This window comes from Nothobranchius furzeri, chromosome 6 (genome assembly GCF_043380555.1).
Source record: "Nothobranchius furzeri strain GRZ-AD chromosome 6, NfurGRZ-RIMD1, whole genome shotgun sequence".
Classification (NCBI taxonomy): Eukaryota; Metazoa; Chordata; class Actinopteri; order Cyprinodontiformes; family Nothobranchiidae; genus Nothobranchius; species Nothobranchius furzeri.
Window position 1 is genome coordinate 73,389,587 of NC_091746.1, and position 27,310 is coordinate 73,416,896.

At 44.7% G+C, this 27,310-nt stretch overlaps 1 protein-coding gene across 1 annotated transcript; it reads left to right on the plus strand.

Annotated features, from left to right (window-relative positions):
- The first annotated feature begins 1,767 nt into the window (after positions 1-1,767).
- Positions 1,768-26,794, plus strand: taf1c (TATA-box binding protein associated factor, RNA polymerase I subunit C). The gene is made up of 15 exons (XM_015943449.3): positions 1,768-2,056; positions 7,785-7,893; positions 11,698-11,747; positions 11,859-11,960; positions 12,089-12,156; positions 12,278-12,513; positions 16,099-16,212; positions 16,290-16,407; positions 16,484-16,555; positions 16,643-16,778; positions 19,738-19,866; positions 19,944-20,136; positions 21,723-21,860; positions 21,993-23,317; positions 26,245-26,794. Exons 1-15 carry the CDS (start codon positions 1,934-1,936, stop codon positions 26,458-26,460), a joined length of 3,129 nt encoding a protein of 1,042 aa, XP_015798935.3. The 5' UTR covers positions 1,768-1,933; the 3' UTR covers positions 26,461-26,794.
- Positions 26,795-27,310: the final 516 nt, after the last annotated feature.

Sequence of the window (27,310 nt, forward strand, 5' to 3'; positions counted from 1 at the left end):
AACTAATACTAAAGAAACAAATCCCACTTCATTGGGCTTGTCCAAATGAAGTAACCAATCAGAAGATGATCCAGAGAGGTAGTACTGGGTGGGGGTGGGGGGTGGACCCTCCTCTCACAACCTACTCTGGATACAAAGAAAAAAAAACATTCAGTTCAAAAAAGGAAATTACATCAATATACAATGAAAACCCATGACATCAAAACCAGTGCAATACCCACATTTTACTCTGGTTAAAATATCAAATAGAAAAGTACCTTCAGACTTTAGAAAAATGTATTAAAGGGACGAATGGGAAATCATTCATACCGCTTCGTCACACAAAGCCAGAACATGTGAAAGTAATCAGCTGACAGCGATCTCAAACTGATAATGTCCCAACAAATATTCTTGTGAGTCCAGCCTTAATCTTGGTTTATGCTTGATGCATTCACTTCCCGCTTGGTGATGCAGCTCGCGGATGGAACGCGCTTCACAACTCGCAGCTTTTATGGTTCCTGCGGCTCGTCTCTGCGGTGAGCCAATATTCTCCCAAACTGTAGGGGGCAGCATGGAGCTCTACAGCATGCATCCAACACTACACCATAGTAGAAGTAAAAATTACTGTTTACAACATGGCATTTCAGCATTTTTAACTGTGTCCTCGTCTTTTCCGACAGTGCGAGCTAATTCTCTCCAAGAATTATTAACAACATGTTGATCACGGTGATCTCTGAGAGCCGAATCATACAAATGTCTGTATTTACGAACCTCTGCCATACTAGTTCTTGCCAGTCCGCCATGTTTTTCCACGTCCGACCGTCCGCGTGGTTAGAAATTTTCCTAGGTGCGCGTTGCGGAAATTTTGGGCTGTGCGGAGGCGCGGTGGAGGGGGGTGGTTGTTAAAATGACGTAATTTCACCGTGCGGACCTCGCGTCGAGCATAAACCAACCTTAATGTGGTGGTTGTGACGAGGCTGAAGTTAGCTTCTGATTCCAGCTTCCGATTCGGGAAATGGCTAAAGGGCCATTACACCCAATTTTTCTCTACTCTGACCATCTTTAATCTGCTCTAGCTCAAAAACGACAACACCCGCACTCTTCAAACCTGTTCTAGATTATTCTGCTATAAGAGCAGATCAAATAAAACACAGTGTGGGATTTGTGAAACCTTTCCCTGATTTGTGAAACTTCAACAAAGCCTGATTTATGCGTTTTTTCCCAGCACAAATTCACAAATCTAAAATGCACTAAAGTGCAAAACTATTGACTACACATGTCTGCAGCACGATTAGAAACACATTTATATTGTTTATTAGAGAGAGAAAAAAAGTTGATTTGGGGGTAACTTGCTCTTTAACGAGAAGTTTTTTTCGTAACTTTTTGGAAATATATCTTTGTAAGTGGAACCAAAACAAAGTTACATGAAAACAATCACCAAAAACGTTCAAAAGGTTCTTCCTTACAACCACAAAAGTTCGTGTGTCAGAAACTGTTGGGAAACAAGTACAAATGTTCGCTTTTGACGGGTAATATCTATGTACCCCAGTTGATGGCGGTGATGCACCACAAACGTTGTTTACCAACCACCATTAAACAGGAAGAAGAAAACGGAAGATGTCATTTTTGTTTTTAAACGTAACTTCCGCCTTCTTGCCGAGTGACATGCTGCACGTGTTTGACAAGTCATTTAGGAGTTTGGATGAGATTAAACCTTATTTTCGTGGCCTTGTGGGACTGAAGACATCATGCTACATCACTAATGGAGTGGTCCGAGTTGCTAAGCGAACGTCTTCGTGTTTCTGGCGGGAGAAACGAGGACTTTTAAATGCTAGTCAAGCTAGCAGCTAGCGGTAGCCGAGTCCACAGACATGCCCTGACATGTGCCTACAGGAAGACAGCGATTCATATTTAAACGGTTTATGGTTACATTAAATAATTAAGCACAAGTCTGATGGATTACCAGTTCCCCCAGCAGCTGTTCCCTTCGTTTTACAGCTGCGGACCACCGGATTTATCCCACAGGTATTGCGCTGAAGCCGGAGGATGGGGCTCATATCACGGAGTTTTACCTCAGGTAAGTCTACTGTGTGCTTTAACGGGGAACGTGTTCTTAGTTTATTAAGTTTATCGTAAATGTTCTTTAATTAAATTAACATTTGTTTGTGCCCCCCCCCCCCCCCCTTATAAATAATAACCCGAGTACACAAGGCAACGCTGGCGTATGTGTTCAGTAAAATAAGGGAATTATGTGTAATTTTGGCCAAAATGAAGGAAAATGCTTAAATAAAAGCGTTGAAACGAGCATTGATTTATTTTTTTTATCGATACCAGGTTTTTGAGGTCCAGATTAGGACTGTGATCATCCGCGTTGCCTACTGGTTGAGGTTGTTGCACATGTGCAGTAAAAATGTGCAAAATCAGATGTGTTCTTTGTAGACCAATGTAGAGAAGTCGGTCCCTTTTATTTTTTAGATAATTTTAGGTCTTTTATTGTGACAGCCACCTGAACACTTGGAGCTCATCGCAGTGATTGTTGGGAACCTAAAACCAACCAGACCTCAGATAAAAAGGATATTGAATAAAACCTTTAAAGGGCAGTTTCATGCCTGATATTTCTTCTTTTGTTCACCAATTCTCACTTTACTAAACCGTTCAAAAACACCAAGCACATAATTCACGGCCTATATCCAACAGAACCGGTCTGGCTGATTCGGTTCCGGTTCGGTCTCAGGTTACAACTCTAGCGCTCAGCCCTGCAGTACCACATTAAGGCGGAACCACTTGGTAAATGTGGAGGAGACTCACTCTGACAGGTTTGGATGCTGCGCTGGTGCCGCCGTTAAAAAAACAAAACTACATTCCTCTATAATCGATTATGGCGCACTCTTCTACGGTGCAGAATCGTTTATGTCCGCATCCCGATGCATCGATTATTTGATTATTTTCCTCCGCTCTAATCAGGATGAGACGACTCATTTCCACTTTGTTTTGTTTTCTGCTTCCTGTACAGCTCAGAGCTGCTGATGCTGATTCGTTTTAACAGACCTGGTGACATGTCTGATGTTGGTCCTGCTTCCTGTGTTTGGTGCTTTCACCAACAAAAAACACAAAAAGTTTCATGAGTTCACGATCAGAGGATCACAGATTACATTTAGGCTGGTTTTGATTGCCAGATGATTTTTGTACATCTATAGGAACAAAACTCCCTCTAATAAATTGTTCCTTTTAATTATTGTGAGCAATAAAAAAAACTGGTTGAAAGACAGAAAAAGGGGTCGTTATTTGTATTCATTTATTTTTGTATTTAACAAGAAAAAAAATCGAGATTAAAAAATCTAATGTGTGTACAAGAGTGTCCTGGCAGGCAGCAGCTCAACCAGCCACGATGCTCAACACACTTACAGAAAACAGTTTCCTCATCAGAAAAGCACAAATACATTAAAATAATCAGCAGAGTCCATAACAGAAATCTTATACCACGGCATCCGGATGTCTGAATATCTAAAACGTTTAAACTCATTCACTGAGACCAGTTTGAATGGTATAATGTTTATGGTGCTGAAAATCCTCCAAAAGGCTTCAGTTGTCACAACTTGTGTTGTTTTAAATGGGTGAAAGGGTCCTTAAGGTAAGGCCAAACGATCAGGGCTAGTGTCTGCTTAGTAATGCTTTACTTAATACTAACATTGGTATTAAGCAGTTGTTAATTTAATAGTTTATTAATGCCGAATAATGCACCAAATAAAGTTAAAGGGACCCTTATTGTAAAGTGTTGCCTTTAAATGTTAGCTTAAATCATCATGTTTGAACTTCTTCCGGCTCTTGGAGGGTGCAGACACTTTTTTCCTCCTCTCCTCCATATCTTATCTTCAAGGCCTTTGTCTGCCTGTGGGTGCTGGGTGCACGGCTGCTTCTGCATTTTTTCTGGAAACTGAAATTCACTAAAATGGATCTCGTCAGCTGGTCTCTCAACGCGGTTGATAACATTTTTTCAACGATGAGAACGGGAGAAGGGGCTCCCGGATGCCCCGCCGGGACAGACCAGCTGTCTGTGGAGGACTCTGAAGATGTGTGGATATTCGTGGTGTTGGTGTCGGGTTTCCTGCTGATCGGCATTGGAGGCTACCTGGCTTACCGGAAAATTAACGAGCTGTCGAGGAATATTGGCCTGATCCCAGAGCTCAGAGATGGTTTGCACCACGCTGTGAATTCACAGACTCACATAATTGTCGAGATGAATCACAAGCTTGGGACTTTGGTGGAGATTCATTCATTGGCACAAAAGATGGATGCCATCAAGGAGAGAGTGGACGAATCAGCACGGATTGGGATAGTTTAATGTCCATTATTGGGATTCTGAGAGGTTGAGGACCAACAAACTGTAAGACAGAGAGGAAATTATCTCTGTCTGGCCCCAAAACAATTTCTAATCGGAATCTGGTGCCCTTGAGCCTGCAAGGCTCCAACGAAAACTCCCCCCTCAGAAGATATGTGGAATGTGCCGTCGTTATGGCAACTCAACTCTGTCTCCTATCCCAGCCTGGGCGGGACTGCAGGAAGGCCGCTGAAACGTTCTAGGGTCACTGCAACCCTCCAACCCTCAATGCTCCTCCCCCTATCCACACTGAGGTGACATGCGCTGCTTATCGTGGCTGCAGGAACTGAAGTGGGGATAGTCCCAACCCACCACCCTACCTAGTGGACACTTATGTTGTGTTGTCTGAAGTCTGTTGCATATCTGTCTGAGGTGTTTTTTTGCAGAGCAAAGCTGCCCTCCTGGTGGAGGGTAACTCTGAAGTGCCTTTTTTTCCCTCCACCTGAACCAATCCTCATGTAACCCTCTTATCTCTATTAAGGTAGCGCGACTCGGGGTTGCGAATGACCACAGTCACCAATTCTTGTCATGTGTCTTGCGCATGTATGTTTGATCTCTGAATTGTGTGTACTGAAACTCTAATTTCCCTCTGGGATTAATAAAGTATCTTTGATTGATTGATTTGATTACTGTAGAGGCACAAATGTAAACACATTTGTATGAATGTGTTTGTCTGATTTTAAATGCTGTAAAACAGCAAAAATGCTTGAATTTGAAATGTAAAGGTGTAAGAGCCCCGTGGATCTCCAGTGATAATGTCTTTTCTGTATTTATATACCGTAAATCCTCTATTACAGGCCCGGGCCTGTATTTGACTCAAGCTCATCAAGCTACAGGCCTTTATTGGAAGGAGGACCAGAATTAGAGGCAGGCCTCAATTTCTACTTGAGCAAAATGAACTAATGGTTCGATGGAGTTTTTGACAATTAAAATTGCGCCCACATTTTCAAAGTTAACACATTTCTTTTAACAACGGTAGTTCCTGCTTCAGCCCTCTCCCCCCTCCCCCTGCGCAGCGGCCGCAAACTCACTGATGCGCCTGCAGCCTCTCGGAGTTCCTGCTGCTCTAAACATTAAAATGATTATTTCATTTTCTGTTCCTCACTTCTGATTACCTTCAATGGTGTCTGTTTGTTGCAACCAGCAGGTACAAAAACTAACTTGTTTTTATTTGACTATTTTTCTGTCCTGTCTCTGTTTATTATCTTCCTGCATCTCCTCTCAATCCTAAAAAACTGCTACCTGGGTTTAGGGCTGCTCAATTAATCGAATTTTAATCACGATTACGATCTGAGTTTTGAACGATTATAAAAAACAAAACAAGCCGATTATTTGTTCCTCCCACTTGCGCTGCCCTGAGTTGCAAATGAAGCGCTCCTCCCTGACAGCGTTGCCAACTTGGCGACTTTGACGCTATTTCCAACAGCTTCTCAGACCCCCTTCTTGACTTTTTAAATCTTAAAACTACCTAGCGAACACCTCAGAAACATCTCTGGGAACCCTTAGCTACTTTCTGGATAACTGTCGTCGACATTTCCTGCAGGTTAGCTAAACACTCCGCCTGCACTCCGGACCGTTCTTCAGGACATTAGGAAAGGGAATGATGTAGTGATGTGTCAGTCGCTATAGAAACGGCTCTCGGAGCCGGCTCCCTGTTGGATTAACCAGAGTGAGTGACACACACACCATACCTGCGGGCTCCTGAGCCGCTAAAAACAGCTAAATGTGCGCGTGCGGCGTGCTAAACATACGTGCAGCTTGCCCCGATTGCTGTGATACCGGGTTGGGGGGTGGGGGGTGCAGCTGTGGTTGGGACATTTATTACATTAACTGATGGACTTGTAAATAAATGGTTCATTAATAAGGTAGAAATAGATAGAAATAAGTTCCTCATGCTGATAACTAATAACTAATCTCTCTGAGGACGCGGTGCTAGTGCACGCTCCTACAGCACCTTGACACAACTTCAGTAAATGTTATGCAACATTTTGTGAACATCAATTTATTTGCATTTATTTGTTATAAATGCAACTGTAAAATTCTTACTGTCAGTATTTGCAAGATATTGGTATTTGGGTCTGTACTGGTTAGTCTTACATGAGTTAAACCAAAGTCTATAGCCCTTGGGTCATAGACTATGAGCTATAAGTACATTGGTCTTTTTATACTGGGAATCAGGAGTTATTTTAGTGATCATCTTGTTTCTTATTTATTTTTGTCCTGATTGTGTCCTGAGCAATTTTATGACTGAATAAAAACAAATAAAATCAACATAAATAGAAAAATCGTCCTAAATAATCGTGATCTCAATTTCAGTCACAAAAATCGTGATTATTATTTTTGCCATAATCAAGCAGCCCTACCTGGGTTCATATATATTCACCTTATGAGTTACCTTTGAACTGCAGTTCTAAAAGATCTACCGACTGCTAAAACAGCAGAGTGCTTGCCGGCCACATCAGTGATCGGTGCGTCACCGAGGACAAAACAGGTGATGCGCCCCGATCCACAGCAGCGAAACGCATCAGGCACAAATAAAAGAATAAAAGACAGAAAACATAAAAGGAAATGAGCCGACATGAACGATCGTGTGTTAAATTAGTTTTTTAGGTGGCGACACCTGATTTGATAATGTTACTGTGGCCGTGCTCAGGACGCAGATGTCTGGAGCGCGTCAACAATCAGAGCTTTGCATGCGCATGCTGGTTAAGGTTAGGATGGGGGTGAGGGGAAGGTTAAATTGCAAGAGGGTAAACGTCACAATTTGGTCAAATGTCTGTTTTACAGCGGGTGTCGGTACCGACGCTCTGGCACCGCGCGTTGCCCCCCCGAGTGCAGGAGCTCGTCACCTGCTGACAGCAGGCTGCTGTCTTTTCCGTGGACTGCATCTTGCCGGTCATTATCATGTGACAGCGACTAGTCAATGACAGGCATAACAAGTCACTAAAGAGCGGTGAAGTCGACTAGTTCATACAACCCCTGCTACTGCTCCCCAGAGTGTTCTGCAGCATAATCTGCACGTTCTCTTTGAACTTGATATCAAATTTTCACCTCCTCTTCGTCTCCGCACGGTTAAAGTTACCCTCGCGGTCTATCACTGGCAAATCAAAAGTGAGACGGATGACACAACCGCCCCCCGTACTTGCTTGTTACCACATTCCACTCGGCCGCAATAAAAACCCGCCATTATTCACCTCCGCTGACTCCGACAACGGCCAAAATATGATACCCGGCAGTTAATTAAATACAGGCTAATATTAGAGGATTTACGGTACTTTAAAATGGCATTTTATTTTATTTAAGCCCAACAATTAGTGTTTTATCTTTGTAGACTGTTTGTTTTGTGATCCTGACTAATTAGGTTACTACATCTGTTAACGTACCTGCTCCACCACTTCTTAAGCTTAATGAGATGTAATAATTCCAGGGCCGCGGTCCTCCGTCCAGCTGGACATTTACACCCAAGCATCAGGTCAGCAGTGAGACGTGGACTCAGACGGAGCCTGCGGTGGTCCCTCTCCTGCCTCCTAGAAGAGGTAAGGCCCTGGCAGCTGATTCTGGTGTTTCACATCAATGTAGCCGGTGTTTATCCGGTATCGAGCGGTATTTTTGTGTTCGAGTACCAACGGATGGACGTTAAGAAAACATCTCTGTCAATGCGTGTGTGCGACTCCACACTTGAGCTGATGGAGAAGTACAAATTAGGCATTCGGGTCAAAAATCAGCCCCTTCAACAACGTTTATGAATGACAAAGCTTTTGTTTTGGTCTGAAACGATTCCTAAAGTACCTCGAATAATTCGAGTACAAGAAAGCTTCGAGTCAAATTCTCTGCCTCGAGGCTTCGTTTAATTCATGTTTAATTAATTCATGGCTTAGCAATCGCCCGGGGTCATGTTTCACCCGGACCGAAATAAGTGACGCACATGCCCACTGGGCTGAATGCACACGCGAGTAGCGAACATAACTTAACTTTCTCTTAAGCCATGGCGGACAACGTGGACCCCGGTGGAGTGCGAAAAAGACAGAAAAGGTCAAAGGTGTGGGAGCATTTTTCACGTCGTCAGGCGGAAAACGTAGTCCAGTATAAATACTGTAAAATGGATGTAGCCTACCACACCACCACATCCTCCATGCTGCAGCACCTGACCAGGAAACATCCACATGTAAATGTCCCTTCTGCAAGCGGACTCGGAGGTCTGCTATATATTCTGCGGACACTGTGCGACTTTTCATTCATAGCTCTCAGTTTCAGCTCACACTGTGGTTCTGGTAGCAACACGTCGGACCTAAAATGTGCTAAAAATAGCAGTTTTTACACAACACGTCAGACTTTTTATTGTGTTGTTATTGACGTCTGTTGTCCATTGTTGTTGGTGCAGGAGGACACGGGTATTTATGAGAAGAAAACAAAACAAAGTAAATAAATGTTTTGAGATCAGTATAATTTGACATAACCACGGCAAACATGCTTTCGACAATCCTTGTTATTGTGTGAGAAAAAAAGTGTAGAAATTAAAACGGACGTGTGTTAATAGGGAAACAGCTGGCGAGCCATGTTTGTGCATGCGCCGTGAGCGGTTCTGGTTCTGTTTGGGCCGCAGCCGCTCGCTGTGCTACTTCAACAGTTATCCTCCTAGTTGTTGTCTGGCTTGCTGGGCTAGCAGATTCTCACACGAGGGGAGAATCAGCTCAGGTTGTTTACTTATTTTTTGCACAGGCATTTGTTTACTGTGGAGTAAAGTTGAAGTGCTGAAGTTTTGAAAACTAATTTTGAATAAAACTTGAAGAATACCTGGCAATTGCTTGCTCATTTTAATAGGTCTTTCATATTTTATAACATGCTATTTGATATAATGGTTTACAAACACAAAAGGGTCATTTATTAGAGTACTCGATTAATCGATAGAATATTCAATAGAGTACTCGATTACAACAATATTCGATAGCTGCAGCCCTAGTTTTGTTGTAGTTTGTTACAGATCAGTAAATGCATTTGTTCTCCCGTAGAAGGAAACATGGTGCCGCCCAGACCTGCTTCCACGTATTTTAGACCTGATTTCTATGGTTATATGTTAGGAAGCCGCCAGTATTTTTCAACAGCTCTCTAACTAACTACGCCTGTGGCCCCATCGGGGCGTAGGCCGCCAATCAACAGCTGGGCATCTTTTCACTGATTTTCAACAACATTTTAGTGGATATTTCCAGAGATTACCAATAAAAACTACACATCGTCTCTCTTTCATTGCCTCGACAACATTTAAAGAGCAAGAGCTGCATGGTGGCGCAGTGGTTAGCACTGTTGCCTCGCAGCAAGAAGGTTGCAGGTTCGAAACTCGGCTGCGGCCTTTCTGCGTGGAGTTGCGTGTTCTCCCCATGCATGCGTGAGTTTCCTCCGGGTACTCCGGTTTCTCCTACAGATCACAACATGCCCTATAGGTTATAAACTCGCTTTGGATAAAAGTGTCTGCTAAATAAATAAACATAAGTAACGCCTAAATTAATTTTTTTTTTTGCTGATAACCTGTATAGGTGAGTGTCTAATGGTGCTGTTCACACGTGTAATCATTAGTGTGGCAGTTTAGTGCAACTTACTCTAAATTTAATATTTTTCTGCCCAAAACCATAATTATATCTCCATCTTCAGGTTAAAACTGCTCCACATTCATGTAGAAGCAGCTGTGGCTGATGGCTGAGCTGAAAAACGTGACGTTGTCAGCAAAGTCCTACGTGGCTGCACCGCTCTGGTCTCCAGGTGAAGCAGCCGCAACTCCACCTGGCTCAGCCACTCACCTGCCGATATGACACGATAGCACTCGGGAACCGCTTGCCTTTTTGAAAAACAAAATGCCCTCCTCCCCTTTTCATCTAAGGATCGTGATTAACCGGAAATCCTCCAGAATGCTGCAGAATCTGTCTGCTTTTCTCCTGAGCGGTACATCTTGTGTGAGTGAAAGCTTTCGTGCACAACTTTCGTTAGCAGCTCGTTTTTGGATTGAGAAACTCCCGACAGCACACGCAGGGGGGTTGAGGGGGGTGCGATCTACCGCTGCCTCAGTGCCGCCCTCTCGGTCCGCCAGGAGACACCTCTTTCAGAAGCGTTTTCCTAACAGGAAGTGTGGATGAAATACGTCTCCACCTGTGCATTGACCCTCACTTTAAAGGGACTTTATGGACTTTTGAATTTTTATGCTCGCGATTGCCCCCTCAGGCCAAAAGCGTAACGGCAGCTTCAATAGGAGGCTCGTGCACGAGGCGCGCATGCTGTACGTGCACACTCCTTAACGAAAATAACAGCTGAGACAGTCCTGTGTGTGTGTGTGTGTGTGTGTGTGTGTGTGTGTGTGTGTGTGTGTGTGTGTGTGTGTGTGTGTGTGTGTGTGTGTGTGGCCCAGAGGACAGGAGAACGTGCAGCTAAATAATTAAATAATTTGGTTCTGTACCTTTCTCTTCAGCACAGCCGACAAAGGTTTATGATGGGTCAGTCCTCCTGCATGCTCAGATCATTCCCTTCCCTTGCTTGAAAAATTGTTCCAAAATGAAAGTTGAACCCACATCTTTTTTATCTGTGAATTCAATGCCGTTCGGCGAGTCTCAAATAAAAATTTGGGCATCTTACTGTAAAAAATATATCATTAATGTAAAAAATAAACTCTAAATAAACTATGTTCACATCCAGAATCAAACCCGGGTCTTCCACACGGGAGTCCGCCATTTTACTAGGCGAGCTAAAGCGCCAGTGGCATCTTTTGTATCTGTAACATTTATATCCTTGATGACAGCTGAAACAACGTCAAACCAAAGAACGGTTCGGAGTGAAAATGGCTATTTTGTTGCTAATTTGCAGGAAATATCTAGAAGAAAGTTCTACAGAAAGTAGCTAAGGGTCCTCAGAAATGTAGCTAGCTTTGTCACTAGGCGTTAGGAACAGCGACAAAGTGGCACTGCCTCTCTCTCTGCTGCTAAAGCTACGGATAGCAAATGCTACGGGCGATGCCTGAGCGTGAACGCGCATGAAGCAGCCTGCTCGACCCGAGCATCTCTCTTTTTCTGTGATTTTACAGAAAAACAGGCAATCACAGTAAAAATGCCAGGGCTCATTCTACAGGACCAGGGCATTGCAGGAGAATGTATGAAGAAGACTTTTATTATTTCTATACATGTTTTGGCTGTCAGACTTCCTTAACGTCCCTTTAAGGGTTGAAACTTTAGATTTTCACTTTTTTCATTGAGTTCCTTTAAATTGTCTTGAATATGAATGTTTTTTGAAGGCAACATCCATTTTTTAGGTTTTAAATGTTTTAACTTTTTACAACCTTTCTTTATTTCCCTTTTTTCCAGCTTTCCCCAGAAACGGGACGCCTCCAGACCCTCTAGACTTCACAGAGCATGTGAGGAAACGCAAAAAAAGCGTCTCCGATTTAATGTTTTGGGTCATTTAGACATATTTGTTTGGGACACGCGGGAACTTTGGTGTATGACCCCGGAGGTTTTTCCTCTAGATGCAGAACTTCTACATGGATCACGGCCAGGACGCGTTTGGGTGCATGGGCGACATTCTGGGAGAACATTTCTACTTCAGATACAAACGGAATTCAAAAGAGGTGATTTTCAGCTCCCATTCTGGTTGTTTTGAATATTTAGTAGATAAAGCAAATGGAATGAAACACGAATAGATATTAAGATCAGGAGTCAGACTTCCTCCTGAACTAAAACAATTGACTTGTTGCAGAAGTATCGGCGAGGCTCCATCAGCATGTGGAAGGTGCAACGCTTTCTCAACATGATGAATCATCTAAAGTGAGTGGAGCTTTGTGACCAGAACACCTGGCTAAAGGATCCGTTTCAGCGCAAACCAAAGAAAGTCCGAGCTCAACGAGAGGTTTGTGTGTCTTATTTCAGCGTTGTGTTGTTGTTCCAGGTGTCTCCAGACCTATCAGTCCTCCTCTCTGAACTCGTACTGCTGCCTGATGTCAGACGTGATCCACGAAGTCCCTCCAGACCTTCTGGGCTCCCTGCTGTACGAGGAGCTGACGGAGCAGAGGGACCGCATGCTGTTCCCAGAGGGAGCCACCGGGGGCGCTCTGTCCTTCGTCCCATTCTCACACGACAGAGGCTGCCTACTTTATCCTGGAGGTCTGGGACAGAACCACCTCAGTATCCTTCAGATCGGGTCAAATGCTGCAGATCTTCAGACCTGCATGAAAACTCGCTGTGTGAATGGATTCACCGGATCAGGTTTTTAGGTCTGTGAGGTCCTAATCCAGAATAGCAAAGGGAATTCAAGAAGCCTGGGTCTCAGGAGGATAACGGTCCATGTATTGATAGATGTAATCCCAGATGTTCATCACTGATCTAAAATAGTGTCTTTTCCTTGAGGCTTGTTTTGTTGGAGTTGGATGCAGTTGATCAGATGTGCGTTTGATTTCAGCTCCTGGCCGTCCCAGAACAGCAGAAATGACAGAGACGGTTATTATCTGGGACAGCAGTAGCTCAGGAGGTAGAGCGGGTCGTCCAGCAGGGCCGCTCGATCACGGCAACAATTATAATCTCCATTATTGTGACTGAAAGTGAGATCTGGATTATTTAAGACAACTTGTCAACTAATGTTGATTTTATTTGTTTTTATTCAGTCATAAAATTGCTCGGGGCACAAATAGGACAAAAATAAATAAGAAAAGGAAAGAAACAAGATAATCACACAAATAACTCCTGATTCCTATAAAACAGGCCAATGTACTCGCTCATAGTTTATGACTCAAAGGCTTGTTTTGACTCATTTAAGCCTAACCAGTACAGACCCAAACGCCCAACCGATAACCTGAGTGATAACAAGAGTTAAATAGTGGCTTTTATAACATTAATAAAAACCATATAAACATATATGTTTAGTGGCGGTCACAAAATGTTGCATAACATTTATTTAGTCGTGTCAAGGTGCTGTAGGAGCGTGCACTAGCAACGTGTCCTCAGATTATTTATTATTTATCAGCTTGAGGAACTTATTTCTATCTATTTCTACCTCATTTATTAAGTATTTATTTACAGGTCCCATCAGTTAATGTAATAATTGTCCCAACCACCGCTGCACCCCCCAAACCGGTCTCTCAGCAATCAGGGGCAAGCTGTGCATGTGTGTTTAGCGCGCCGCACGCGCACATTTAGCCGTTTTTAGCGGGTCAGGAGCCCGCAGGTACGGCGTGTGTTACTCACTCTGGTTAATCCAACAGGGAGCCGGCTCCGAGAGCCGTTTCTTTTGCGGCCGACACATCACTACATCATTCCCTTTCCTAATGTCCTGAAGGACGGTCCGGAGCGCAGGCGCCGGAGTGTTTTTCTAACCTGCAGGAAACGTCAACAGTTATCCATAAAGTAGAAAGGGTTATCAGAAATGTTTCTGGGGTGTTCGCTAGGTCCGTTTAAGATTTAAAAAGTCAAGAAGGGCGTCTGAAAAGCTGTTGGAAATGGCAACGAAGTCGCTAACTTGGAAACACCGTGGGAGAAGCGCTTGATTTGCAACTCAGGGCAGCGCAGGAGGGAGGAGCAAATAATCGGCTCGTTTTGTTTTTATAATCGTTCAAAGCTCAGATCGTAATTGTGATTCAAATTGAATTACTTGAGCAGTCCTATTGTCCAGTAATGGGAAGGTTGCAGGTTCTATCCCGACTCCGGACAGAGAACACTTAGCCAACGTTCGTGCTGGTGGTCGGACGGACCGGTGGTGCCTGTGATCAGCAGCCTCGCCCCTGTCCGCTCGCAAGTGCGGGTCGTCTATTTTTATTGAGCTAATTGGCTTAATTTCACTTTGCAAGCTTGGACTCGTTTTGTTTTTCACTCTCACACATTTTTACAATTATTATAGATGTTTGTAGCGTACAGAGCTTCTGTTGGGGTCTTGCACACGAAAACACACCAGAACGTCCGTTTCTCAACACTTTTATTTCCAGCATGGGTGACCAGTTTCATTTGCACACGCTCACGGCAGCGTGTCAGGCTCTTGTCGTCACGTAGAGACTCGCGTCTCCTCCTGTATTTAGACGCAGGAGTGCTGATGACTAATGCGCTCCAGCCGTGGCACAGCCGCTCTCCTCTCCCCGCAGACGTGCTCGTCCCAGCGTACCATCACACTGTTTTATGGCTCTAAAAGCCCTCTCTACACTTAAGAAGAAGAAGAAGAAAAGATCGTTTCTACAGCGCCTCTCAAGATATAAATCACGAGGCGCTTCACAAAAACAAAAAATGTAAGAATATAAAAAATAATTTAGAAAATGATTAAAATATATTTAAAATGAGCAAAAAAATAGACAATTGTGATTAAAAAATGTAAAGAAAGAGAGAGAGTGAATAGATAAGATGGTAATTAGTGGATCCTGAGGAAGGTGGAATAGGTAGGGAAAGCAGAACAAGGAGAGGTTGGTGAAGGTCACACCAAAGCCTGAACAGGTGAGTTTTCAGCTGCTTTTTAAAGGAGACCACTGAGTCCACTGATCTCAGGAAAACGAGAACTAACCATACGGCGAGCAGGAGGTGGGGACGCAGAAACTGACAAGTTAAAGAAAATGCAATGGTGATCTGAAATATAAACGTCCTCAGGACAAACACTATCAACATTTAGACTCAGGGTAAAAACAAGGTCTAGAGTGTGCCCCCTGGTGTGTGTGGGGCCAGAAACATGCTGGGTAAAGCTGAAGGAGTCCATAAGGCTGGAGAAATTCATGGCAAAGAGATCGGAGGGATCATCAACGTGATGTTAAAGTCACCAACAATCACCAGTCTGGACAGCTTCACAGTGGAGGATAGAACCGTTTGGACCAGGTGGACGATAGACCACAGCACAGTAGAACGGGTCCTTACGCCCGACTTTAATCAGCTGCAGTTCAAAGGAAGCAAAGTGACCAGAACCCTTTTCTCAGTCAGACATTAACATGTTCACACTTCTCTCTCTTGCTTAAACGCTCAAAGGACAAACCTTTGTACCTTTGGATGTAGAACACGATGTGCTGAAAAAAATAAAATAAAAGCATGAAAAAAAATTACTGAAAGTTCTGAAACTGGTTGGTTACAGTTGTTGGTGGTATGCTAGTTAGCGTAGCTGCGTTCCAGCAGTAGCCTGATCTGAGTTTGGTTCCCGGCCAACGCTCGATTTTAGTCTGACGAAAGCGTTTATCTTGTCAGTAACGTGTTAATTCAATATGACTGCACTCTGTGATCTTACACATGTAAACAGTCAGTTTTAGTACCAACTAAAGCAGTAAATCTTCATGATTTAGGGGTAGGCCCATATGTTGGTCAGTCGATTTATTAAGTTGTGTAAAATTAAAATAAAACACCAGCAACACCACCTTACACGTTTCCATCGCGGGTTAGATGAAGAGAAGAAGCTGGTGGTGGTTCCTCCTAACCAGCCGACAGTCGAGGAAGCGCTAACTCCAGCCTCTTCCACGGCACACCAGGGAGCCTTTGTTCCTTTTTAAGGGGTCAGTCTGGGGCGGTAATGTGGAGCGATTGTGTTTTCATAAAGATGGCACTATGGTTGTATGAAGTGGGTGTGGAGGCGGTTCCACACGTCACGGACTTCCTTTTAGCTTGAACACAACTAGTTTTTTATGCTGATTGAAGCCATTTGGGGCTTCAGACCTCCAGGCCTAGATGAGAAGGGTGTGTTTTGGGATTTCACGTCAGCACTACGAGGTTTAAAGTTTTTTTTTCCATCTAGTTGTGATTCTTATGGCAGTACCCCAGACTTCCACAAGGTGATGCTGCAGCATCACGGTTTGGATCTGAGCAGGGATGCAGTCAGCTTCCAGCTCAAAGCTCCCATCAGACAGATCAGCAGCTCTTCTCTCTTCAGCGACTGTGAGAGAAGTCCCGTCGGAGGTTTCTGTCTCCTTCGGGTCCGGGTGGAGCTTACAGGAGTGTTCTGGCTGTTCCAGGTTGTGTGGCTGTGCGTTCGGATCGTCTTTGCGGAGTTTGGAGGTTCAGTGAAACCAACAACCCTCGTCTGCTGCAGGTGGTCCGCACCAAGGAGGTTCTAACCTGCGTGAGCGCCAGGTCAGGTCAGGTCAGCTCACCTGCTTATAGGCTAATGTCACCTGATGCAGGTTTAATGTCTGCTTTGTCTCCTCAGTCCTCACATTTTAGGTGAAGTTCTGGTGGCGAGTGAGAGCGGAGCGGCAAACCTGTGGACCGTCGGCAAAGGGTGAGACTGTCGTCTTGCCGAGGATGTGAAACGGAGAAACATCTGGACACGAAGCAGAAAGTTAGGCTGCTAATCATGTTTGTTCAGGCTGCAGAAGGTCTACGCTGAAGACACCAACTTGTACTTCAATGCCAAGTCGTCGTGGAGATGGTGCGAGTTTTCTGCTCATCCCAGAGTGATGCTGTATGCAGATCGGACGGGGGCGGAGCTTACCGACATGAGGGTGAGGGCAGCAGTGAAAAAGTGGAAAACCAAACCTCATTCGTGTTTTTATTCAATTGTATTTCTCGGGTAAACCTTGGGTTAGGGCTAGGCTGATATTTACCTCCCTAGTGAAGCCGATTTAAACACAGGCACGTCCCCGGGCAGCCCGGTGCTGCTGCAGAATTTCATTCAATTGTATTTTACGTTCCTGAATAACATCTGCATGACAAATGCTCTAAAATAATTTTAAATTAAAACGTATTTTTCTTTACCAGTTTTAAAAATAAAATCCTGGGTCAGTTTACTGATTAATTTGAGTAACTTTAGTTAGGTGTCTGATTAAGATTTAATAGTTGGTTAAATTCAGGGTTCAAAAACTGATTCAGCTTCAAAAACGTTGTCAGCTGATGTGTTTAGTCACCTTTTAGTGTGAAGGTAAAGTGGAAGCACCTAAACGTCGGCCGTGAAAATCGGCCCCAAAACATCGGCAGCACAAATGACCCATGGGCTGACCATGACCGCCACATATCGGTATCAGCAATAGAAAACCAACATCAGTCGACTTCTGCTTTGAATTACGAGTCTTGCTCGTTAATGTTCATGATTCTTGCCTCTGATAGCAATGCGACTCTTCCGCTACCGCTGTTCGCTCTTCGTTCTTGGTTAAAAATTGCAACGTTGCTTTTTGATCTCCACAAACGACACAAGCCTGAATGTGTTCTGCCACGTCGTGGAGTTGCTAATGGTTAGCTTCTCCTAGCCGAGACACACTCTGCTCTCTCCTCTTCTCGTGGGCGGTCCCACGAATAGTAATTTTCCCCGTGATGCAGAAGAGACGGGCTTTTTCTGACCCGATCGTAACGCTAGGCAATAGAACGATGGCGATATATATTCCAGAATAACCTTTCCTAGATGGACAAATGACAACGGGTCGATGGAATAGGTGGACAGCCAATCAAGTGTTGCTGCACCAATCACTGGCTGGAATAGAGCCGCATGGCTCACTAGCAGCCAGGTGCACTAGCGCTAACGGCTAACGTTTGTGTAGCTATAGCCTGCTGCTGCAGGTAACTGGTTACATGGCTGCTATAAGTAAGAACAGGAAAATGAGATGGAAGACACAGTGTTGGGGAACGTTTTCATGTTCAACATCAGTGTGAAACTCGGAGTGACCATTCCTATTTCAGAAGAATTGTTGCACGGTTGCTATGGGAATGAGACCTGCAAGAACAAGCATAGAGAAACAGAACTGGATCTAGGGCAGAACCTTAAAGCTACGACGGCAAATTTGGGAAACAAATGAGCCTAAAACATCTTTCGTGGCTCTTAACAACGTTCTAACATACCCTTTAGAACCCAAAGCCTTTAGAATTAGAAAACAGATTGGAATAAATACATCAAAATGTAGAAAAACATTAAATACAATTAAGAAGTACAATAATTTTTGATATAGCATGGATAGAATGTCACTTTGGGTTTTCAAACTTGAATATTTGACTCAAGAAGCAATTTTGCAGATGTTTGAAATGGGTTGTGACACCAGTCTCACCACGGGTCCTTAAAGAGCAAGTCACCCCCAAATCAACTATTGTTTTCTTGATAAACTATATAAAGGCGTGTCTAATCGTGATGCAGACACGTGTAGTCAGTAATTTTGCACTTTAGTGCATTTTAGTTAAAATTTAAATATTCTGCCTAAAACTGTCAGTGTTGTGCCGTTGTCAGGTAAAAACTCTGCACTGCATTTGAATTTAAATCTGCCATCGCTATTGGCTAAGAGGTACCCTAGAACGTTAGCTGGTACCATATGATGTCACAATGTCGTTGTGAGCCTGTGTGTGTGTGTGTGTGTGTGTGTGTGTGTGTGTGTGTGTGTGTGTGTGTGTGTGTGTGTGTGTTTGCTAGCGGCTCCGCCCTCTCGGTCTGCTAGGCAACAGCATTTGTTGCATTTTTCAAACAGGAAGCGGGAGTGGAGTAAGAATCTGGTAGGGGGTGACTTGCTCTTTAACTATTAAATATACTGCTGTTAAAAAACACACAAATAAACATTGAAGTGGTTCTCTCGCATTCGTCTAAAAGCCTCCACCAATAACAGATTTCGGACTGAAACCAGCCACCGAACCGCCACACTTCCCTGGGTCCTCCACTCATCACACACTCACGTATTCAGCACCAGAACACCACTGGTGTGAGAGGTTCTCCGCTCAATAATATCAGAGGAGGAGAAACAGCCGGCTGCTACCTCTTCAGCTTTAGGACAAACTACCAGAGTCCCAAAAAGAAAATCACCATTTGAAGTCACGGACAACAAAAGACGTTTGGACCTAGAAAACAGAGACCGGTGTTTGGGGCGGTCTCGTTTCCTCTGGCGATGTGGGTGTCCGGTTCCGGCTCAGGAGATACCCGAGGGGAGGGCTGAGTGTTTGCGTTCAAAGCCTAGCTTGTTCTGTAGATTTACTAAAGCAGCTTTAAAGAGCAAGTCACCCCCTACCAGATTCTTACTCCACTCCCACTTCCTGTTTGAAAAATGCAACAAATGCTGTTGCCTAGCAGACCGAGAGGGTGGAGCTGCTAACAAATACACACTCACAGGCTCACAACGACATTGTGACATCATATGGTACCAGCTAACGTTCTAGGGTACCTCTTAGCCAATAGCGATGGCAGATTTAAATTCAAATGAGTTTTTACCTGACAACGGCACAACACTGACAGTTTTAGGCTGAAAATTTTAACTAAAATGCACTAAAGTGCTAAACTACTGACTACACGTGTCTGCAGCACGATTAGACACGCATTTATATAGTTTATCAGAAAAAAAATAGTTGATTTGGGGGTGACTTGCTCTTCAAGGAACGCCGTAGATGGATCTAGGGAGTGATGAGAGAGGGTAGCTAACCTGTAGCCTCTGATTTGGATCTGTGATACTTTTATTTAGTCATTTATTCAGTAGTCAGTCTTGTTTCCTCTTCCTCCAGGGGAATTTGACTTCCGGCCACACCCTGTTCCGTATTAGCTCTTCTTTGGAGTGTCGGAGCGGGGAAAGACTCCTCCTGTCCAGGTATCTGGGAGACGTTCACCCTTTCCATCACCTCATCACCACACAGGTACTTCAGACGAGCTGAACACACTTTGTTATTATTGAAAGTTTAATTTAACTTAGGTTAACTCCTCCGTTTGTCAGTATTCAGCATATATCATGGATGAGCGCTTCCCGTGCACGCCCATGCTCAAGTGGGATCACATGATGAAGGCCCCGCCCATCTTCTGTCACGTTGTTCCGCCATCTGCTGCGTCTGACTCAGGGAAGGATAAAACCACAAAGGTTTTGCTCGGCTCGCAGCGTTCTCAGGAAATCATGATGCTTCAGTACTCAGGTGAGGTTTATTAAAAGTGGGCGGAGCCTAAAATACAAAGCAGAATTAATGCCTTAGAAAACTTCAGGTTCAGCTCGAGGTTCTTGGTTAGGTCTGAATGATTTCAGGAAAAGATGGAATTGAGATTTTTATTTGGCGCATTATTTTCTTCAACTCAACCTTCATTACAATGCTCACCTTGTACAGTAATGTTCACTACCATGGCAGGAAATGACGTCATCGCATCAAAACATTAAAAGCCTCAAGATCACATCCAGGATGACTGAGAATCTACACCAATGTGCTTCAGCGCAAACCAGCAGTGATTCGGTCAAAAGGACAACAGAAAAACCCATAAAGGAGCAATATGTACGAGTTCAAATCCCATCAAAGCTTTAGTGTCACGCACCGTAAAGAAACACGTTTCCCTGCACAATAAACTTCTTTGTTTGTTCGTACTGGATGTCAGCTGGATGCATAAAATACAAATAAATCAAATATAAGCATATTTACAGTAAATATTTATTTATTTATTTTTATTTAACCTTTATTTACCCAGGAAAAAACGTCCCATTGAGATTTAAAACCTCTTTTTCAAGGGAGTCCTGCAGCAAACATCACAAAAATACACAAGACAACATTTACAGTTTAAACTTGTATGAAAAAAAAAACAATCTCAAATAACATTTCTAAGAACAAAGTTAAGTAAAAAATTTAAAACTTTAAACAAGCCCAAAAATAAAAACAGTCTAAATAAAACAGTTGCATGTTATTGAGTTGCTCTCAAGATTTCTTAGTTTATATTTAAAAACATTCAATGAAATAAACTTTGTCATCTTCCGTTTTTCCTGCAACTCATTCCAAGATGGCGGCGCTGAATGGGCAAAAGCTCTCTTTCCAAGTTCAGGACGTACAAACGGGTCAGAAAGCAGCAACGTGTCTTGTAGGCGAAGAGAATAACCACCTGCAGTTTTCATTTTAAGTGGGGAAGTAATACAGGAAGGTAGCAGGCCAAGTAGCGCCTTATATATAAATCTGAAAAAATGAGACTTCCTCCTGATGGTCAAAGCAGGCCATCCCATCTGAGAGTTGGGGTTATTTACGGTTAGTGATAGACCTTAGAGCAGCATGATGCACGGTGTCAAGTGGTTGAAGATGTTTAGCAGACACGTTCGTATACAAAATATCTCCATAATGCAGGACAGGAAAAAATGTCCTGAGCACAGCTGCATCTGCAGCTCACCGCACCGCCGGGGGATGGGTCAAATACAGGGAACAAATTTCACACACCGGTGGACAACTAATGGGACTTAAAGAGACTCGGTGATCCTGAATTTCGCACGTTTCTACCACCGGGCTGAGGGGAAGAGTGAGAACAGCCCATGCTGCGGACGTGGTGGTAGATGCTCTGCAGAGAAGGCTGTGGTGTCCCGGTGATGCTAGACGCAGTCGTTGACAGAGCAGGAGGCGGAGCCTGTTGTCTGCTGCTGCTCATCGAACATGAATTCAGTTATTTTTGGGGTTTGCTGTGCTGATCGTAACGCCCACGCAGACGAGTGTTTGTGAGGTTATCTGCGTCTGACTGTCTCTGGTTTGGGTCTGTTCAGGAGGACGAGTGGACCCCTGTTACAGTCGTGGTTCTGTTCAGGCTCTACTCCAACCCAAAGAGAGCCTCAAACACCTCCTCGATCAGGTTCCTCACCGCCTGGACATCGCCACCAAAAGGCTCTCTGCACCTGCGACAGGTAAAGGTGAACACACGTCACCCTCAGGGAGATTTAGTCACTCTTAAGTCTTTCATCCCAGACGTTTAGAAGCCTTTTTGTGGCTCAGTGGTTCACCGGATTAAGTTACTAATTTGTCTTGTTTGTTTTCAGGTCTGACTTGTATCCGGAGAGAAGCACGGGGAAAAGGTCACAGCCAGGAGTCCTTATGTGTCCTACAGCTGACGGAGGACGGAGACATTTTCTATCAGGTCCTGGAACACAAGCTGCAGACGAGGAACACGTCTGGAGCTCTGGCTTTAGGAGACGAACACCGACCAAACGTCAACAACCTCCCGGCGTCACGAGGAGGAACACCTGAGAGTCGTCCAGCAGATTCTTGCGCAGTCGTCTCTGAGACGTCGAGCGACGAGGACGTCATCGGTCCAACTCCGACTGAGGCTGTTCCTGAGTCACAGGGTTCTGGTTCTGATTCTTCTTCTGAGGAGTCGGGAGGCAGAGATCAAACGCTGAAGCTGATGAAGCTGCAGGTCGTTGTTAATGATGAGCAGGATGCGGTTTCGCCCAGTGGAAATGACGCTGAGGAACGTGCCGATGAAGAGGTTCGACGCTCCAGCCGCCATGCTGATGCGACTCCGGTGGAACTCAGCAGCAGGACTCTCCTCACCTGGAAACTTTGGCTCCAAAAACTGATGCTGAAGAGTAAAGACAAGCATTCAGGTGGCCCCAGAGTGGACTATTTCAGGACCCAAACTAAAAGTCTGCTCAAACTTCCCAAAGAAGATCCACGAAAAGCAACGGAGAAGGAAAAAGAGAAAGTCTCGAGGATGAAGATGAGGTCGTGCATGTCGAGTCGCTCGCTGCTGCTCCACAGCTCCTCCTCCATCAAGCCTCCCGATGTGGTGCCACTGCCAGGTATAGTGCACCCAGACGAGTGGATAGATGAGCTCAGCAGCCGTCTGACTGTCTCTTGGGAGGGTGAGGAAGCATGGCGGGCCTGGTGGCAGGATCATCTGGGAATGAACAGGGTGACGAAGGCGGAGGCTCTGCGGAGCAGGCGGAGAAGAGAGAAGGAGGCGAGGAGAGCCGCGGGTCGATGCTTAGAGCTTAGCAGCAGCTTCACCTCCTCCATCAGCTACCAGTCTGATCTGGACGACTTCTCCATCTCAGCCGGCTGGTCGTCCGCAGCCAGTCAGGGAGAGTGGACGGACGTGGACGAAGGGGGGGCCTTGTCCCAGCTGGAAACCTTTCTAAGGAATGAAACGAACTCAACGCCTTCGAAACTCGATGGAAGTCGCCCTCCCACCCCAATCGCTACACCTGAGTGCTTTATAGGGGACAACAATGACCCTCAGACACCCAAAAGGCCACGCCCCCTTCCACCAACCCAACCAGGTAGTCCTGAGGCCACACCGACTAGTAAGAGGAGGACCAACCGTCCAGCCAGGGACTACCTGGACTCTCTGTTTGGGACACAGGTAAGATCATTAATAGATTATCCAACCCGGTCCGGTTCCGTTGGTTCTGATTAGTTTGTAGCAGATTGAAATGTCCACATCAGGTCATTCAGAACATAAAGTTTTCTGGCCCTGGAAAACTAAAGCATCCATGATGGAATGCATCCACTAAGTCGAGGATCACGATCACGTGGGTCACTAGTTAAAGGTCAACTACTTATTAGTTCTACTAGTAGTAGTTAATGCCTTGTAGGGCTGGGCGATACGGCCTAAAGTCAAGATCACGATATATTGAGGATTTCACCTCGATAACGATAAGTGGACGATAACTACGGGTGTGTGCAGAAACAAAAGTTGGCCACTAGATGGGGCTGTCACGCGTATTACGTTGAGTCATATTTTTATGCGACTCAAGGTGGTAGAGCTTCTTAAAGGGACGGGAACGCTGCCAACCTACACACCTCTTAATTCTTTTATTAACAAATTTATTGACATGGGAAAAATTCTCTAACAGTCAGAAATTTTGATCACGATGAATTTTCCACATCGAGAGGAGCCAGTTGAGGCAGCTCGGGCATCTGGTCAGGATGCCTCCTGGACGCCTCCCTGGTGAGGTTTTCTGGGCACGTCCAACCGGGAGGAGACCTAAAGGTAGACCCAGGACACGCTGTAGGGACTATGGGTGTTTCTCAATGTCAAGGCGCCTTGCTTACGAGGACACGGTCCTTCCTTGGTCAAAGAAAACGGTTAAATGGAACAGACTTGCATCACGTGACCGCGGCTTCCACGGCGGTCACGTAACATCACGTGACACGGGAGATAACGTTATATTTTATATGTATTAGTTTCAATATAAATATATAACGAGCCTTTTACTTTTTAAATTGTGTTTATTAAATTAAAAATATAAGTGAGTTACTACCCGCTAGCCACCGAAGCTGCAACTACTAACCAACCATAGATAACTTCTTTGGATCTAAAATAACATTTTAAATTAGCTGACTTACTTTTAAACTTAAAAATTGTCCCCGAAGTAGCTGCCAGCTTCTGATCCGCCGTCCTTTTGAAAATACTGCGGTGTATTATGGGTAATTTTTGACCAAGGCTAGGCTACAAGACACCTCCCGTGTATCCTCGCTCAGCTAGCTAAACGGCTAACAAACGGAGATCACACGCCTTGGTAGAACATGAGCATTGGAACACGTCTTGGCGGCTCCCGATGACGTATCTCCTAGGCAACCGGGGCGGGGCCGTGACATCAAGGCGAGGTTCCTTGGCATTGAGAAACACCGTATGTCTCTCACCTGGCCAGGGAACGCCTTGGGTTTCCCTGGAGGAGCTGGGCCAAGAGACCGGGGAGAGCAAAGTCCGGGCCTCTCAACTTACCCGTCGACCCGACGATCGATCGATCGGACGGACGGACGTTGATTTTCGATTTATTGCCCAGCCCTAATGCCTTGTAACGCGTTCTCTGTGGGAAAAAAGCTCGGTTCTCCTATTTGAGGACGGAGAAGTCTGCTGGAGCAGAAATAGCATCAGATGAGAGGTTTTGGGAGTCTTATTTCCTGATATTAGGACTCTGTTTGCTCTGCAACGTTGATGCTTCCTCTCCACCAATACCGAAAGCCTGAAGGAGTTCAGGTGTGTGGTGGAGTTGCTAATGCTAAGGGTTAGCTTCTACTAGCCGAGGCGTTCTCCTCCCCATCGAGATTCAAGACAGGTGAGCCCGTCAGTGAAGGTGTGACATTCATCTGCGTTTCACCATCCATTTTCCATCAGAAGCTAATGCAGGAGATGTTTTTCACCTTCAGCCTGCATGAGAGTGGCCCATTATAATGAAATAATCTTTAAATATAGTTTTTCAGTGAGGTTGAACTTTATAGGAGGACAAACATGACTCAGCATTCTCTCATACGAGCGCGTACTGGATTCATGCTAGTTTCTGAGCTATTTTGGTCGCAGCAGGCCCCCGTACCTGGTCAGCCCTTTCCAACACAAACAGGGTAGACATCAATCACAACGCCGAGGCTCGCTGAAGCACGAAGTTTAGACCAGAACATTAACTCAGACGTTTTTGCATAAGAATGCACTAGAACATCTGACAGTCAGGGAAGGATTAACAGCAAGCTAGCAGGATTAGCAGCAAGCTAGCAGGAGGAAAGGCTGCTGACTAGAAATGTACTGGGTGTATATTTATACACATACATGTACATATATACATATATTGATATAAACGTCACTGAGCCATCTTGCGTCGTGCTTGAACGTGAATCGATGACTTTAAAAACTCCAGGTGTTGTCTTTCCCAATGCTGGAGGGGTTACATCTCCATACTGGTCAGGGAACGGGATCCCACTGGTGGAGGTGTACTGGGAGACGATGGGATGTGCCTTTCCGCTGGAGATGCTATCAGACAGTTGTTGTTGTTGTTTGTTTTATTACTGGTTAGCTGAAATGGGGACATTCACAGCGACCAAGGCAACGTCAGCACAGATGCTTGGCGCCGCCTGGAGTCCATCGGCAGTCGAAGGACCCCGAGCCGATCCTGTACCGACACCGCCATTTCTGTTAGTTGGCGCTCAGCAGAGACGCTATTGCGCACGTGCGGCTCTCAGCAGAGATTGTAATGAAGTGAGATGCCTCACTCGGTCGGAAGAAACACGTCTGGCGACGACGTCGACAATGAAATTCATTACTATTCATTACTATTTCTATTGTCGATATTTGACGACAGTGTCGACGAATCGCTGCAGCCCTAACCCAGATATGGCCGTGCCAACGCCAACGTCTGCTCTGTTTCTCACACGCTTGTCCAGGTGATCAGTCTCTCGCTGTAGGGTAAATTTAAATTCTAATCAGAACCATCTCATCCCGTCCTGCAGTAGCGAAGGTTTTCTCTCTAACGCCGTGATGTTGGTTAAACTCTCGACTGGTTCTGATTTTTCCAGGACGACCTGTTTTCGCTGGACGGCATCCCCCTTTCTAACACCGTCGACCCCTCCCCCCAGTTCCCCGGCTCCCAGTCCATTCCTCGGAGAACTGCCGGGTCGAATCGGGCCACAAACCTCTTTGGATCGCTGGCGTCCTCTCAGTCGTCTCAGGCGGGGCGGGGGCTGTCCCAGGGGTCCGAGCCCAAGAAGAAGAGATCTCGAATGGGATTCTGATCCGGATCATTATGAACTTGTAGAAGGGATTTATTCTGGGATTTTATGCTGGAATTAGAACCTGCAGACTGGATCTGAGGAGGATGAAGCCGGAGGAGGATCTTCATCATGTCTCCTCAGTGGTAGGACTCAAACTGTTCTTGCTTTCTGAGACTTTCTGAGTTCATCTCAACAGTCGGTCATCATTTTCAGTCTGTTCCTGTCATAAAAGAGAATTTTATTCTGATTTCCTGGAACAGGATATTTAACGAAATGATGTAACTGTTGCTTCTGCTTGACGTTTTGACCCCATGCTGTTTAAAAAATGTTTTTATTAGATTAAATATTAACTTTTCTACTTTTGCAGATTTCTATAAAAGCGAACTGATCTCAATAAAAATGCATGAAAACAAAGCTAGTTTTAATTTAAACAGGTTTAGTGTTTTCCTAACGTAAACTCAAGAGGTTAGAGGTCAGATTTTTGGTGATCCATGGAAATCTGGGCGTAGGATTAATGGTCCTTAAAGGACTTCAGAAACTAGTGACGGTATCTTACTCTTAATCTAGAAATTGTGAGTTGGAGGTAGACAAATTAGTTTGACACGCTTTAAAATGGAGTTTCAAACCACTCGTCGACACGATCGTGTCTTTGTTCAGGTTAATTAAACAAAAGAAGAATTTGGGGAGAAAAACATGAACTGGGTAGATTTTCTCTCACCAGATCCAAGTTCTAGTCCCAAAAGTTAAGTGGGCAAAAAAAAAAAAGTCCAAAAGTCTTTGTTTCAATTTTGTCAAGTCAAAATCTTTAAAGGGACTTTACGGGGTTTTGAATTTGTGTGCTCGTGATTGCCCCCTCAGGCCAAAAGCGTAA